Source organism: Plodia interpunctella, chromosome 13, assembly GCF_027563975.2.
Source record: "Plodia interpunctella isolate USDA-ARS_2022_Savannah chromosome 13, ilPloInte3.2, whole genome shotgun sequence".
Taxonomy (NCBI): domain Eukaryota; kingdom Metazoa; phylum Arthropoda; class Insecta; order Lepidoptera; family Pyralidae; genus Plodia; species Plodia interpunctella.
Window position 1 is genome coordinate 8,594,668 of NC_071306.1, and position 14,497 is coordinate 8,609,164.

Below are 14,497 nucleotides of genomic sequence, written 5' to 3' on the forward strand. Positions count from 1 at the left end.
GATAATATGAATATTTTATCAGCCTGTACCGGACTTTTAAGTGTAAACACATTGCATTAGTACATTAGTAAGTACATAAATATAAAACAAGCTCGAGGTTATGTAAAATTAAAAAAAAAACAACTATGATATAAATAAAAACATAATATATTATTAAACACACCGCCAAAATAACTTACCTAGTATTAGAAACTACCAAATACCTTAAGCCTAGTGTACACAAATTCAGATTCGACTAATTTTGGAAAATCAAAACCATAAACATTTTTTTAAATATCACAAGTATCGTGCGCCGTATGAAAATATAATATTTGAGGTACCATACAACATTTTATCATAGCCGTGTATGTGATTTGTGTAAACTAGGTGCAACTTTGCTTGCCATTTACCCAAACATTAGTTGAATATTTAATTTATACAAAGCAAAGTTATAAATCATTAAAATGAACAAATTTTACAAGGATTCAATTTATGTATGCATTATGTTATGACATCATAAAATATTTATACAAAAAAATACCGAAATGTCAGGTACCTTGCTTGTTTTCACAGCAGGTGAATACAAAAATGAGGCCAGTTTATTTCAGAAAATGGGTGGAGTGGAGCCAGACTTCCATTTTGTTCAGTTAATCCTCAAAAACTATTCAAATACCATTTTTCAAGAATCTGCAGTTGACTTCGTGTAAGCTCAATCTTATAAATAATTGTATTAGTCTAGCAAGTCTTTCGATGTTAAGCTGTACCTAACACCATGAAAAACTTTTAGATCATTTATTTAAATAAATATTCATATATTATATATATTTATTAAATGTTGCTTGTCACTGTTATCAGTACTAATTAACTCATCATTTCTTAAGATCTATTGATATAAGACAAACATTATTAAGATATAATGTTTGTCTTATATCAATCGATCAGATAATGTGTAAGGAGACCTAAAAAAATCTACCACCTATTTTAAGGTATAAAAGAAATGACATAACAGCTAGGTACAATTAGATTCTGAATGATTTTCGTACACACACAAATTCAAGCAAACATATTTCCAACAAAAATGCACTGCTAAAACTAAAAAAATATGCACAACATAGTCGACAAGGTAGAATTAAGATTTCTCCTAAAAACAATATTTACTCTGATAATAAACGAGCGCCCATTACATCAAGACAATGACTATTCATGAAGATTTCTTGTATATTTTTGAACATATTTCCATTCAATTTTCAGTCCATATATTGTTCACACCCACATCAACTTCATAAACACAATCCAAGTTAAATTAAATAATCACTTACAAAAATAAATTAGACATTTTTGAGAAGATTACAAACAAAATTGGGAAAAATTATGAACAATCATTTTTTGGATTTCAATATAAGGCTTCTACAGTAGATATTCACAATCAATTAACATATATATATACCTCACTTTTCTTAGTCACCATCTACACATGACATAATCATGAATAATTAACTGTAAACATTCCACTGGAGGTATTAGAGATAATAATGTTGCTACAATAATAGCAGAAATACACATACCAGCAGCATACTCACTTGTATGCCAGTTACTGCGCAAGTAGCTGACATACGTGCATATGTGCGCCTTATGAAATGCAAAGATATTTAACGATGAAATGCAAAATACTTTCTGACAAATTTTTGATGAAATGCAGTTTAATACAAGCCAATATTTAAATGTCAAGCCAATATCAATCTTACTTTTCATGATGGCCAGTAACAATCATTTTGTCACAATCACAAATTTCTCAGTCTTTATTCATCCTTCTTATCCCCGCTTGCGACAGTAATCTTCTTCTGCAACTTGCTGTGCTCCTCTGCAAGGCGATCATACTCCTTGTTCAGACTTTCAGCTTGAGATTTCACAGCTTCTTTATCCTTCTTCTCTCTAATCAACTCTTTCTCCAACACATCAATTTTACTCTTAAGTTCCTCAACCTCCTGCTTGCTTTTCTCGTCTCCGGCGCCTTGTTGACTTATCAGAGATTTGGCGGCAACAGTGGCGCTTTGCGCTTGCCTGAAATTCGCTTCACATTGAGCCAGCAGGGTCGCCAATTCAGAAATCATCTGCACCATACGACGAATCACAATAAGAAGGAACAATGCGAAGCCAGAAATGTAGAAGTTTCGCTGTGCGCGGAACAAACGCATATTTCCTTGCATCTCCGCATCCAAATGCTGATGATCTGTCGGCTCGATGCTAGAATACTTCTGCATCTCGCGAATCGCATCCAGCAAACATAAAATCAACACGCCGACCAGTACGAGGAAGTAAATAGACGCTTGACTACTTACGTAAGCTAGAAACTTTGACTTGAAGAACTTCTGCCATCTAGAAGGACTCGCAATTGGCAGAGTCAAGAGCAGAACCACCGCAATCTCCGCGTATAAAAACGTGGCAATTATTGTCCACTGTAGACTCATTTTTGCTGTTTCTGTACCTGCACTGGTAAATAGATGATCGAAACCGGCAATTTAATAAGACTTTCTGACGAATGTATGATGAAACTAGACAATCAGACAAACGAAATTAAACGTGAGTCATGGATTCAAAAGTCAAAGATGACGTGTGTGTTTATGATGACCACAGAATACCAAAGCACAGGCTCTTTATGACTGTCCTATTAACTAGTGTTGTACTTCTTAGTCATTAAATTATTTTTGTCTTGTGGTACATTACTACCAAAATGAATGACTAAAAACGCTGGCCATGTTCTAAGATATTCCTCCTTTTAATATCGACTAAACTTATCTCGGGAACATTGTCTCAATTACAAATTAAAGATTCCACCCAGATTTTAGCACAAGTCCAGTGAAATCTAGACTTAAAGCCCAAAACAAGCCCAGAGACATAGGTACTGTGGCGACATCTACCACGCCACATGCACAACGGCGCAGATGTAAAAAGCCGACCAAACGCAACTAATAACAAGCCACACAAGTGATCCAGGACACTACGGACAGATGGCACAACGGTCGACTCACTATGGACAGCTAACAAGCCTAGACCGCGCAGACAGTGCGTTTTCGATTGGAAGCATAAATACAACCTCCGACATGACACCGTCGGAGCCGTGCGGTTCCCCAGGCGCAACACCTAGCCTGGCGGAAGGGAAGATCTTCCCTTTGTGGCGGTCGAGCATAATCACCTAGCTCCCGCTACAAGTGGTGACCCCGACGTGATTGAAAGCAGCCTTCGTCATCATCACACCCGACGTGATAGAAAGCAGCCTTCGCCATCATCACACCCGACGTGATTGAAAGCAGCCTTCGTCATCATCACACCCGACGTTATTGAAGCAGCCATCGCCAACGTCATACTCTCCAATCTTCACCATCACTCCTCGCACCCTCATTGGTCTCAAGTCAGCAGCAAACAGTCACTCGCAGCAGCAAGCCATCACTCATCTTCAAGGGCATCTACAGGACCATCGCAGCCGACGCAACGCGCTTCCTGGTTCTGGCACCCGCAACTCTCTTCGACTTCATCGACGCCGACGCACCCTGCAGCCCACGTCTGGACGCGCGCACTCACCGGCGTGGCAGCCATGTAGGGACCGGTGCCAACAAGTCATATTCCGCTCACGACAGTCTCGACTCACCGCAGACTACGAGCTCAACCTACGCATCCCGACTCACTGGGACATCGAGTAACATGGCACACACGAGAAGCACAGACTGCACATCAAGACTTCATCAGACCTTCGGTCTTGGGGAGGAGTAATGTGGCGACATCTACCACGCCACATGCACAACGGCGCAGATGTAAAAAGCCGACCAAACGCAACTAATAACAAGCCACACAAGTGATCCAGGACACTACGGACAGATGGCACAACGGTCGACTCACTATGGACAGCTAACAAGCCTAGACCGCGCAGACAGTGCGTTTTCGATTGGAAGCATAAATACAACCTCCGACATGACACCGTCGGAGCCGTGCGGTTCCCCAGGTGCAACACCTAGCCTGGCGGAAGGGAAGATCTTCCCTTTGTGGCGGTCGAGCATAATCACCTAGCTCCCGCGAGATAAGAGAAGAGTCATCCCATAATCAGGTTTTTAGGGTAGAAACCTAGAATTTTAGGACTGAAATACTTATTCAGAAAGTATATTCAGAAAGTTCTCGCTTCCGAAAATATTTTTTATATCGACTTTTTCGCGATCTGAGTATTTTAGGACGGCACATCACTATTCATGCATGCACGATGACAGATTACAGTCGACAATGACAGCAGGCAGGCTATTCTTTTTCTTTTGATATTGACTGACGTCATTTTGCCCATTTCTAACAGTAAACTAAAATAAAATTGGGACATTAATACAGCAAAACATCTGTAATATTTTACTTTAGAAGCTACAATGGCAGATCCTAAATACGAGAATCTCCCCGGTATAGTACGTATCAAGTTAAAAATTAATTGATGAAATATTGATTTTTATGACGAATCTTGCATTTATCAGAATTTGTTTTTGAAGGCATACGACCAGCCCGATGTTTACGAGACTGGCGATTTGCCGGAGGCTGATCAATCAGACACCTTTGAAGAGGAGGAGAATGAATGCATTGAGCAATTGCATCTTTCTGTTAAAGATTCTTTCAATAAATTCAAAGGGAAGTTCTTGACTGGTAATGTCGATTTCTCAGACAGACTCAGCCGGAAAATAAGAATCGGGTACAGGTAAATGTAATAAATAATATCACGTTTTGTATACTCTGGAGTTAAGGGTTACTCTATGCTATTTTGTAAATAATTCCAATTAAAATCTTTATTTTCAGTCTGTAAATAGGTAATAGGTTTTGCAAATGATATATTTGTAAAACCTATTATTTAAGGGACAAATCACACAGATTGAGTTAGCCCCAAAGTAAGTTCGAAACTTGTGTTATGGGATACTAACTTAAGGGTACTATATTTTATAACAAGTACATATATCCAATCAGAAAAAGATCATTTTCCATCATGACCCGACCGGGATTGAACCCGGGACCTCTCGGTTCAGAGGCATGCACTTTACCACTGCACCACCAAGGTCATCACAAACATTTGAAACAATTATGGACCCTGACAGGCATAGAAATCGAGGAGTTGTTTTATGGAAGCCTATTTTCGATTATATTATATAGGTCTTTTACTTAGCCATTGAGCAATAGAGCTAGGGTCTCCTTTCCCACTCTATCTTTTTTCAATTCATATTGATTCACAATAGATCCGGAGAATGGGAGTTGGCAGCAGAAGGAGAGCCGGAGACAACACTGGAGAGGTACAACCGACTGCGTTGTGAATTCTCTGAGCTGCTGGAGCAAGTTGCTGAACAGCAGAACAAGGCTACAGAGGATGAAAAGGTACATTTCCAAATGATCTTAAAGACAAATCAGTAGAGTAGTTTAGTTACTAAAGTTCTGTAATGGCATTGGTAAATAGAATGTAAAAGGTACTATTATTTCTATAGAAATTTCTTCCAGTTGACCCACAACAGAATAAAAAGAGGCATTATTGTTACAGAAAAAGAGATAAATATAGAAAGAGATAAATCTAGACTTGTGTTATGGGATACAAACTCAACGATACTATATTTTAAATATCAAATACATATATAGATAAACATCCAAGACCTGAGCCAATCAGAAAAAGATCATTTTCCATCATGACCTGAGCGGGGATCGAACCCGGGACCTCTCAGTTCAAAGGCAAGAACTTTACCACTGCACCATCGAGGTCAGATGAACTACTATATATAAGACTGTAATAAATATTATTTGTAGGGATTTAGTCTGTTTTCAGAGTATTTAGACAGCTAAATAAACTCTAAACTGTATTATTTCCTTATAGAATTTAATTAAAAGTAAAAATGCACTATCACATTTTTCCATAATCATTGTCCCAATTAAATGATACTTTATTCTTATTTGCAGGAAGAGTTTGTTAAATTAGCAGCTCAGATAAATACCACCAAGCGATTGTTGGAGGAGCTCAAACTGGAAGAAGGAGAGTTAATAGACCCCAAAGCAGAGAAACTCAAGTATGATTGTTGTTTTTTCAAGCTTTTGTTTAGTTTCACCTGTCCTACAGAGCTAAAACTTTCCATATCACTTTAGTTTCCATGACAATGCATTATTTATTATAATAAGTATGACCTGATTGTGCATCCAGAATCGGCCCTATATGAGGGCACTCCTAAACGGTTTACAGCACATTTTTTTTTTCTTTAAATAAAGTATTTCAAACTAACTTCACAAGTATTTCTCTCACTAGTTTCTGCAATTAGGTTCTCTTGACTGGGTCCATTCTGCAGCTTAGTCTCGCCAGCCTTCAGGAAGCACCAATAATGGTGTGCAGCAGGCATGGATACCTACACACTGGTTGACTATTTAGCTCTCTAGTATCTGTATGCGGGTACTTGCCATTTGATATCAATAGATAGTTGTATTGGTCTTGTTAGATTCCTTCCTTTTTTTTTGCCGTAATGTCCCACAGTTTGCACAGACCTCTCCTCTCATCTACTTCTGCATCTATCCCTATCCGTTGCATTACGTGTTTACAAGTCTTGATCCCAAGGAACTCTTGTTGAACACCGGCATGACACTCCATGAGGATGACCTCGACATGTTTCCAGGGACATCTTGGCTGCTAAAGCACAAAAGAAGGGTGAGGCCGTGGTGACCACACGTCTGAAGCTCAAACCTGAAGTGAATCTAGCGCAGACCACCAGAATAGCACAGCTAGAACACAGGTATGCATGAGTACAATAAAACTACTTAATACAATTACAATAAAATTACAATAAAACTAATGGCTTAGATATCTTTGGCAAGACAAGAGAATTCCGAAATTCTATAATTAAGCTGTTCCCCTAGAATTTGCTTTACAATTGTTTTATTTTCTCGTAATAATTTTATTAGTTAATTTATGTGAATGTATCTGAGTACTAATACATGGCTCATTTTAGATGATCATGCTGTGTACATTAAATTTGGCCACTGTACTTGTGCAGCAATGTATAGCGCTGAAGAATAAAAATGCAAAATTGTAATTTGTCTGTATGTCTATTTTAATAAATAAATAAGTTGTTATTTTGATAGCTATTTATTGAAAAAGATTGGCTGAAAAACCCCTGTTGTTTCCAGCCAAGAGGAAACAGCAGCGCCCTCAGTTATTTTCAACTGTTGATAGACGAACTGTACTTGTTTTTAGGTTACATAAATTAGAACAGGCGGCTGGTGTGAAAGATGAGGACGCCTTTAGAAGACTACAGGCAGCTACTGGACAAGTATGTTTATATTTTGTCCCTTTCTTTCGTCTGGGCATCTTGATTCTTTTCTTAGTCAGGGCGTCTTTATAAACTTTAGCTTATTACTTTTTCAAAATCTATTACAAACTTATATTTGTAGTTCGTTTCATACAAAATGAGTTCGTACACCCGCAAATGTATGTTGGTCAACAGATTACAGCTTTTCTTGTTTGTCGTCTGGTCTCAAGTTTGACTCGCACTTGACATGTTTTTGTTATTCTTATTTTAAAAATAATTTCAGCAGTTGTGTTGTGAGTTTTTATCTACAAGATTTCGATGGCTTTTTGTTAATTTTAACACGATGATAACTATTGCACGCACACTTTAGTTTTACTTGTATTAGTAAAATGTTTGTTGGATGTGTGTATGCAATGCAACAAAGCTTATTCTATTCTATGACGTCCATGCTAGGCGACGCTATGCGGCCCACCACAGACACAGTTTTCAGTTCAATACAACTTTTGCTAATTTAACTCAACTATGTCCATGCTAGGCGACGCTATGCGGCGCGGCGCGGACGCTGGCCGCGCAGACGTCACTGCTGCGCGCGAGCGAGGTGTCTGCGGCGGAGGCGCGTGTGACCGCATTACTCGCCAACGTGGACGCGCTCAAGGCCGCCGTCAGACCTAACAATCCTGACTTAGACGCTAAGGTATATACTAATATGTCAAAAACTTGAATGTACGTACCAGGGACCGGACAAGCCGTTCGTTTGCTTAATCCAATGACTATCCCATATGGTGAGGCTAACCCTTTCAAAGCATTTCCTATATGATATGGCTAAATCTTTCGAAGGGGTAACCCGTTCGTTATAGCGCTTACCCTGTTTGGCTTTCCCCTTCAATGCCTGCGGGGGGAGAGGGGGTGTAGTTTTCATCACACCCCGCTCCTGTGCAAATTTGCGTAGCTCCGTATGTGAAGAGCCTAAAAGACACGAAACGACACATTGAATCGTGTAAATAATAACGCAACGCTTTACCGCACGCGCTTAGTAGGTATTTGTTGTGCATTGCAATTTATTCAAATTAATACCGTATGGCCTGAGCTTGAAGCATAAATTAGCCTGCTATCTGAACGGGTAACTCCTTCGTATGACTTACGCTAAAGAAAGGGTTTTGTAGTCGTTGATATAGCGCTTACCAAAGCAAATTGAACGGGTTACAGCACCGAACGGCTTTCGAAAGCAAACCCATTCCAAAAACCCCTTCAAAACCCGTGAAAGGGATAGCGGTCCGGTCCCTGGTACTCTATTAAGTTTGTGAATTTACTGAAAATGTACTACAGTGACAGTTTCAGGTAGAATAGTAACCTGGAATAAGATATATGGATAAATAGTATGAGCCAAGATAGAATGCTTTAGGTACAATGTGAAGGGATGGGTTCTAATTACTGCAAATACAGCCGGGAGCCAAGGACTTAACATGCCTTCTGAAACATCTAGAAACCCGAGATATAATACAATAAAAAAATAATTTATTACACAAAACAAAATGTACTAACACACATAGCATGACATGATTTAAATACATATATAAAGAGAGATAATATGTTTTGCTCACCCATCCCATGACCGACCATTGCAAAGATGCTTAACCTCCACAATCTCGGGTAGAAGCGCGATCCACTGTCCCACTATTCCAGCTCAATCGACATTTACAACAAATTGTACCGCTTTCCTTAGATAACAAAACGAATTTATTTTAGGCACGCACCTGCCGCAAAAAAGGATGCACGTATTTGAAAGAAAGGGAAGGCCGTGCTGCTTCTCTTTCTTTTGTATACCTGCATCCTATTCTTTTGTCCCTTAAATCGATGTATGTGTTGCCAGCATTAGATACAAAGCAATATTAAATGTGCTGTAAAATTATTAAAAGTTTATTTTTTTCAGGTCAATGAATTATATAAATTTATGAAAGAAATAGATGGGTTTTCGCATACAGAATTATTGGAACGGATGGAGACGTTGGAAGCGCTTCATCATCAAGGTAATTCCATGTTTTTAATAAAAGCTCTCTCTCTCTCTCGTCATCGCGAGTTCGGAGCTGTGAAGCCCCAAAAGCCGTAAAAATTAACCATTAAATTTCGAAGATTACGACGTGATTTTACAACATGCCGCCTGCCTGATGTTAACCCTCTTTGGGAATATTTTTTTTACCATTCAACTGTTAGGTTATGTGTCCATCAGTCGCCGCGAAATAGCTAGTAGTTTTATACTTTTTTATATAAAAAATTTATACTATTTATACTATATACTAATAATGCTTTAAGAAATAATTCTCGCCGTCCATTAAAAATACTAAATATTTTTTTATTCCAGCAAGCAACTTCAGCAAATCGCTAACAGAGCTAGAAACTCTACAGAGCACGATAGCAAGCGGCGTCCAAAACAACAAAGAGTTACTGCAAGGCGTCCAGGAAGTTTTTGCTCACAACATCGACAGCCTCCAGAAGGAGATCAAGAAGCTGGACGACAGAATTGGCAAGTTGGTAACCGCGTGATAACCTTTTTTCACTGGTATTATTTTAATTATGTTGAAAGAATTAATGGTTCAATAATTTATACCGCTCCCACCCAGCAATATTATGTTCATTGAAAATTGAGCTTTAAAGTTTCTTCTGTAGACATATTTTACATTGGCAACTTATTTGCTTGCGGACAGTTGGCGTCTTGTTCATTCATATAAATTTTCGATAAATGTCATATTGCTGGGTGAAAGTGTGCTAAGCTTGTTAAAAGTAAAAATGTAAAACTTGTATGATAGTTTGTGCTCGGATGTTAATGTAATGCCGGCTCCACACTATCGCGGAACAGTTCGGGCGGATTTGGCATACATTGCTGGTTTTTCATTGCGGTAAATAAAAGTACTCATTACATTGCAAACTACGTTCATGCATCGCGTCGACGTCTATCAGGGTTCGATGAAAGCGCGTAGCCGGCATCATATCTGTATCGAACGAGCATTAGGTATACAGGGTGATTTCTTATACATTGGCATTATTTTGTCTACGTGCTCAGTCCATGGTACTGAACAACTTTTCGTATGGAAGCAACCTTGAAATCGCGAAAAAGAAATCGGTTGATCCATACCTACATTTTCCACTAGAATAAGCAGATTTTTTTCGCGATTTCGGACTTACTCCCATACTAAAAGTTGTTCAGAAACATGGAGTGAGCATGTAGACCCAATATTGCCAATGTATAAAAAGTCATTAGCCAGACCAGTGTAGTCTAGACATGTAATAATGAAATAAATTAAATGCTACTCTAGCTGCAGACTTAAATGTAACTACAGTCAAAAAGTGTGATTCTTCAAATCTTCATAGCAGTACAGTCAACAGCACATCAACCTACCCGATATTCATCGCCGCTATTACCGCGCCATAGAGGTCATACAGGGTAACTTGACGTGCTGTTGATTGTACATATTATAATATTATCAAAAAGCAATAGCGCCTTGTCTTTGACGCTTTTTAAATACTTCATTCAATTAAACTAAAGCTCCGAAAATACCATAATTATCGCATTTTGACATTCATAAGACAATTATTCCACTAACTCAATTAAAATTGAACTAAAAACTGTATAAATAAAATTCGAATGTGTGATATTTTTGTAAGACACACTTAAATGATTTAACTTGCAGCTACACAGCTATGATCGCGTCTTCAAGACTGATTATGATGTGAAACAATGACTTTTGAGGAATTATTTCTAAAAAAAGCTTGAATTTAGATTATGGCTAAATTTCTTTTCTGGCTTTGTTCAACAACTTATTTATATTATCAACGATTTTAATGTATTCTTGTGCACACACTAGTTAGTCTCAATATACTTTGTAAAGTTTTTTTGAGATGGTTAGGGAGATTGCTTATTTATTACAAATAAAGCTATAATTATTACTCAAGCAGTTTTATTACAATAATACCCAATTTGTAATGTAATGTTTTTTTTATCTATGTCTGGATTTCGTATGTATATTTTAATATATAGATAGTTTTATATTAAAAGATTGCCACTTTCTTAGGATCATATTTATTGGGAAGGAATTTGCTACTACACTACACATGCATTGTATACAGTTCATCAAAAGACGAGGTTTTGTAAAGGAAAATACAAATTTAAAAACTAACATTAAAAAGTTTGTATATGCAGGAGGAATAATAACTCGTATTATAGAGGGAATATTAACTTAACATATTACTGAACACAGAAATGGGACTACAAGAAATACATAATTCTCCTTCATGGTCTCATTAATGGGACAAAATCCTTGGACCAGAAAACAACATGCCTTTTTATGTAGTAAGAGCAAAGAGAGTTTCTTTTCTTTCTTTTCATCAAGTAAGAAGTAAGTCTTCATTGAAGATGCAGGAATCTTAAATGCTTTTATTTTGATTAGATCTTAAAATAAAACAAAGTATGCATTACAGTAGTAATGTTTATTTTTAAAATTACACCTTAGAACCTAAGCTTTTGGAAGAACCACTTGTTCTTCCCGCTCTTGTACCTCTCTTCAAAGCGGACTCGTGTGTTAAAACGGAGCTTCTTGCGCTTGGCAGGGTCCTTCAGGTCCTTTGCACTGAACTTCTCGAAGCTGAAGTCAACGGAGTAACGTGTGGGCATCAAGTGGTTGTAGTTCACTAGCTGAAATGTTATTGTTTTGGTTAAAAGAAGTATTAACATTAACATGGAAATGATTGAAGGAGGGCTCTCATGTATTTGAGATGGTCTCACAACATCATCAACAGTGTCATTCACTCTCTAACACATGAAAGTCCTCCTCGTTAATGTTAAAGTTATTTTTAACCAAATCATTATTCAGACTTATGAAGAATTAAGATTTTTATTATGAATGAGATGGGCTTTATGTATTAGAGAGTGAATGACACTGTTGATGAAGAGTCATGAAAATATTAAGTCTAAATTATAATTTTTCATTATTTTGTTAATAAATATTATTGTTATGGATAAATATTATCTCAGCTTAATAACTAAATTCCAGTTTGTAAGTAATATTTACACTATTACCATAATTTTAATGGAGTCTTAACTCAGACAGTTGTTTCTCATCATTATATCCATAAAGTTTGTATTTAGCAAATTCAATATGAGATGAAGAGGGGGTATAATAGGTATTCATTATTTATAAGCAATTATATTTAAATACTTTGAAATAGACATTGATACTAAACATGTATTTAATATACCTATCAAAGTAACAGAACTTGAACTAATAAAAAACTAACTAAAAATAATAATGATTTTTTAGTTAAAAAAAGGTCAGAATATAATAAATGAAATAGCAATTCTTCAATTCTAAATTAAAGCTAGCATAGCTGCCTTAATTTACATAGATAACGATTTTATAATTTAAAATAATCATAAATATGAACATTGGTCAGTTTGTGTGTTGGGGGTATCATGGGAACTACCTACTCAAAACAATTTCCAAAATTCTATCACTAGTAGGAAGCCAAATTATTCCTGACTGACATACCCTAACTTCTTATCCCTGTTTTACCAAGGGAGCGAAACGGCGGGGGACGCAGCTAGTTTCACACAAACTAGTAGTAGTAGTTTACCTATGGCTAGTAGCAAGTGTTGATATCAATAAGATAAACAAATCCTTACCTTGACGAAAGGCTTTATCTTCGAACGCTGGTGAATTTTGTTTTTGCCCATCCTTTTGTGGACTTTGCGTGGATATCTGTCGATGCCGGTGACGAAAGCATGTCCGTATGGTTTGTCGGAGGTGCCTTCGTCGTAGTTTTTGACTACAATGGCTTTGCGGCCCGCGTACCGGCCACTTAGGACCAGCACCACTCTTCCAGGTTTCATAATCTTACCCATCTTCGATGGATCTGCGGAAAGAAACTAACCTTCAAAAACAATATTTTGATTTTCACTTAACCTCTGAAAAATGCTATATTTTATCTGGGATTTGTTCATATGGAGTTATTGACACTATCCCCACATACTTGAGTTTTATTCAACAATGAATAGCTGTTAAAACATAAAAACCACCACTAAAAACTGTGTGAACATCACAAACTTTGGATAGAATTTATTAAGTTTTTTCACAGTTCGGCATGAAAATATTCATATGGCCGATACAAGGGATTTACGAACATTGATATACGCGAAAAATTTTAGGTTTTAATAGTAATTTAACTAGAGATTTTTAAAGATATTCTTGTAATAATTTACGAAACTCACATTCCTTTTGCCAGTTGACAAAAAAAGACACCAAGTTGCCAGTTGACTTAAAATGTCAAAAATGATTAATGACATCTGTCAAAATTATATTCTGTGTGGCAACATCACAAATATGTGAAGCACCTTCATTGTATTGTTTTCCATGGATTTAGTAAGTACAGTACTACTAATTCCATGATGTTTTTATATATCTGAGTGAAGCACTCACTACAAATCGACTAAGCGGTTAATCGGTTTACGTACCTACGGTACGATTGTTAAAGTTGCACTTTTTCTTACCGTGTGTAAGTATTAACTTTATTATAAGATGACTAATGTTCAGATAAAGCATTTTAAAAATCTGTATTAAGTAGGTACTCCGTAAGTACCTACTAATATTACGCAAAGCTCAGCGCAGATGGCGCTACTGGTCCAACTAAGGTATACAAACCACTATCAATTGCCACTGGAGGCAAATAGCCCCAATTTTCTATATTGTTGCAGATTTACGACCAAAAAACCTTCTACGCATTCGTGGTGCGAGTTTAAAGGAAAAAGGAAGGATTTAGTAGATTATCCTGAAAATATTATGTATGTTATGTGTAAATGTTCTGCATTATTTGGTCAACTGTGGTCATCATATAAAATTGATTTTGACTAAATATCTTATCTGTAGGAAGTCCATATTTTAATAAGTCTTCAAGTGTGAAGTATTCCGAGCTTCTTTTCGACTGTTTACTCGAAAATTTTACAGCGTGAGGCGTATCCCATAGTTTTCGAAGTTTTTTATCTTATGGAAAACAATTTTTCCCAATATTTCGGCACCAGAATATGCTACATTGTTGTATATTTTCACAAACGAATGCTTCTATAATGAAAGGATTAATAAAGTACTCTAAAATATATGTTTTAATCGGCATAGCAAAAGGCGGCAAAGCTTTTATGTGGGTACCTAACATACAGTGCTGTACTCTGGCGGGATAAATGT

The 14,497-nt window shown here is 37.0% G+C and overlaps 3 protein-coding genes across 3 annotated transcripts; 1 reads left to right on the forward strand and 2 right to left on the reverse strand.

Annotated features, from left to right (window-relative positions):
• Positions 1–129: 129 nt before the first annotated feature.
• Positions 130–2,579, reverse strand: LOC128674629 (uncharacterized protein). Its single transcript, XM_053753336.2, has one exon. The coding sequence runs from the start codon at positions 2,445–2,447 to the stop codon at positions 1,779–1,781; it is 669 nt and encodes a 222-aa protein (XP_053609311.1). The 5' UTR covers positions 2,448–2,579; the 3' UTR covers positions 130–1,778.
• A 1,680-nt stretch (positions 2,580–4,259) lies between these two features.
• On the forward strand, positions 4,260–11,213 carry DCTN2-p50 (Dynactin 2, p50 subunit). Its single transcript, XM_053753701.1, has 9 exons — positions 4,260–4,418; positions 4,500–4,702; positions 5,232–5,367; positions 5,938–6,044; positions 6,639–6,755; positions 7,217–7,292; positions 7,807–7,965; positions 9,202–9,298; positions 9,631–11,213. The coding sequence occupies exons 1-9, from the start codon at positions 4,383–4,385 to the stop codon at positions 9,810–9,812; spliced, it is 1,113 nt and encodes a 370-aa protein (XP_053609676.1). The 5' UTR covers positions 4,260–4,382; the 3' UTR covers positions 9,813–11,213.
• Positions 11,214–11,734: 521 nt separating this feature from the next.
• On the reverse strand, positions 11,735–13,664 carry RpL27 (Ribosomal protein L27). The gene is made up of 3 exons (XM_053753702.1): positions 13,531–13,664; positions 12,946–13,175; positions 11,735–11,958 (listed from the first exon to the last, which is right to left on the reverse strand). Exons 2-3 carry the CDS (start codon positions 13,162–13,164, stop codon positions 11,773–11,775), a joined length of 405 nt encoding a protein of 134 aa, XP_053609677.1. The 5' UTR covers positions 13,165–13,175; positions 13,531–13,664; the 3' UTR covers positions 11,735–11,772.
• Between the last annotated feature and the right edge of the window lie 833 nt (positions 13,665–14,497).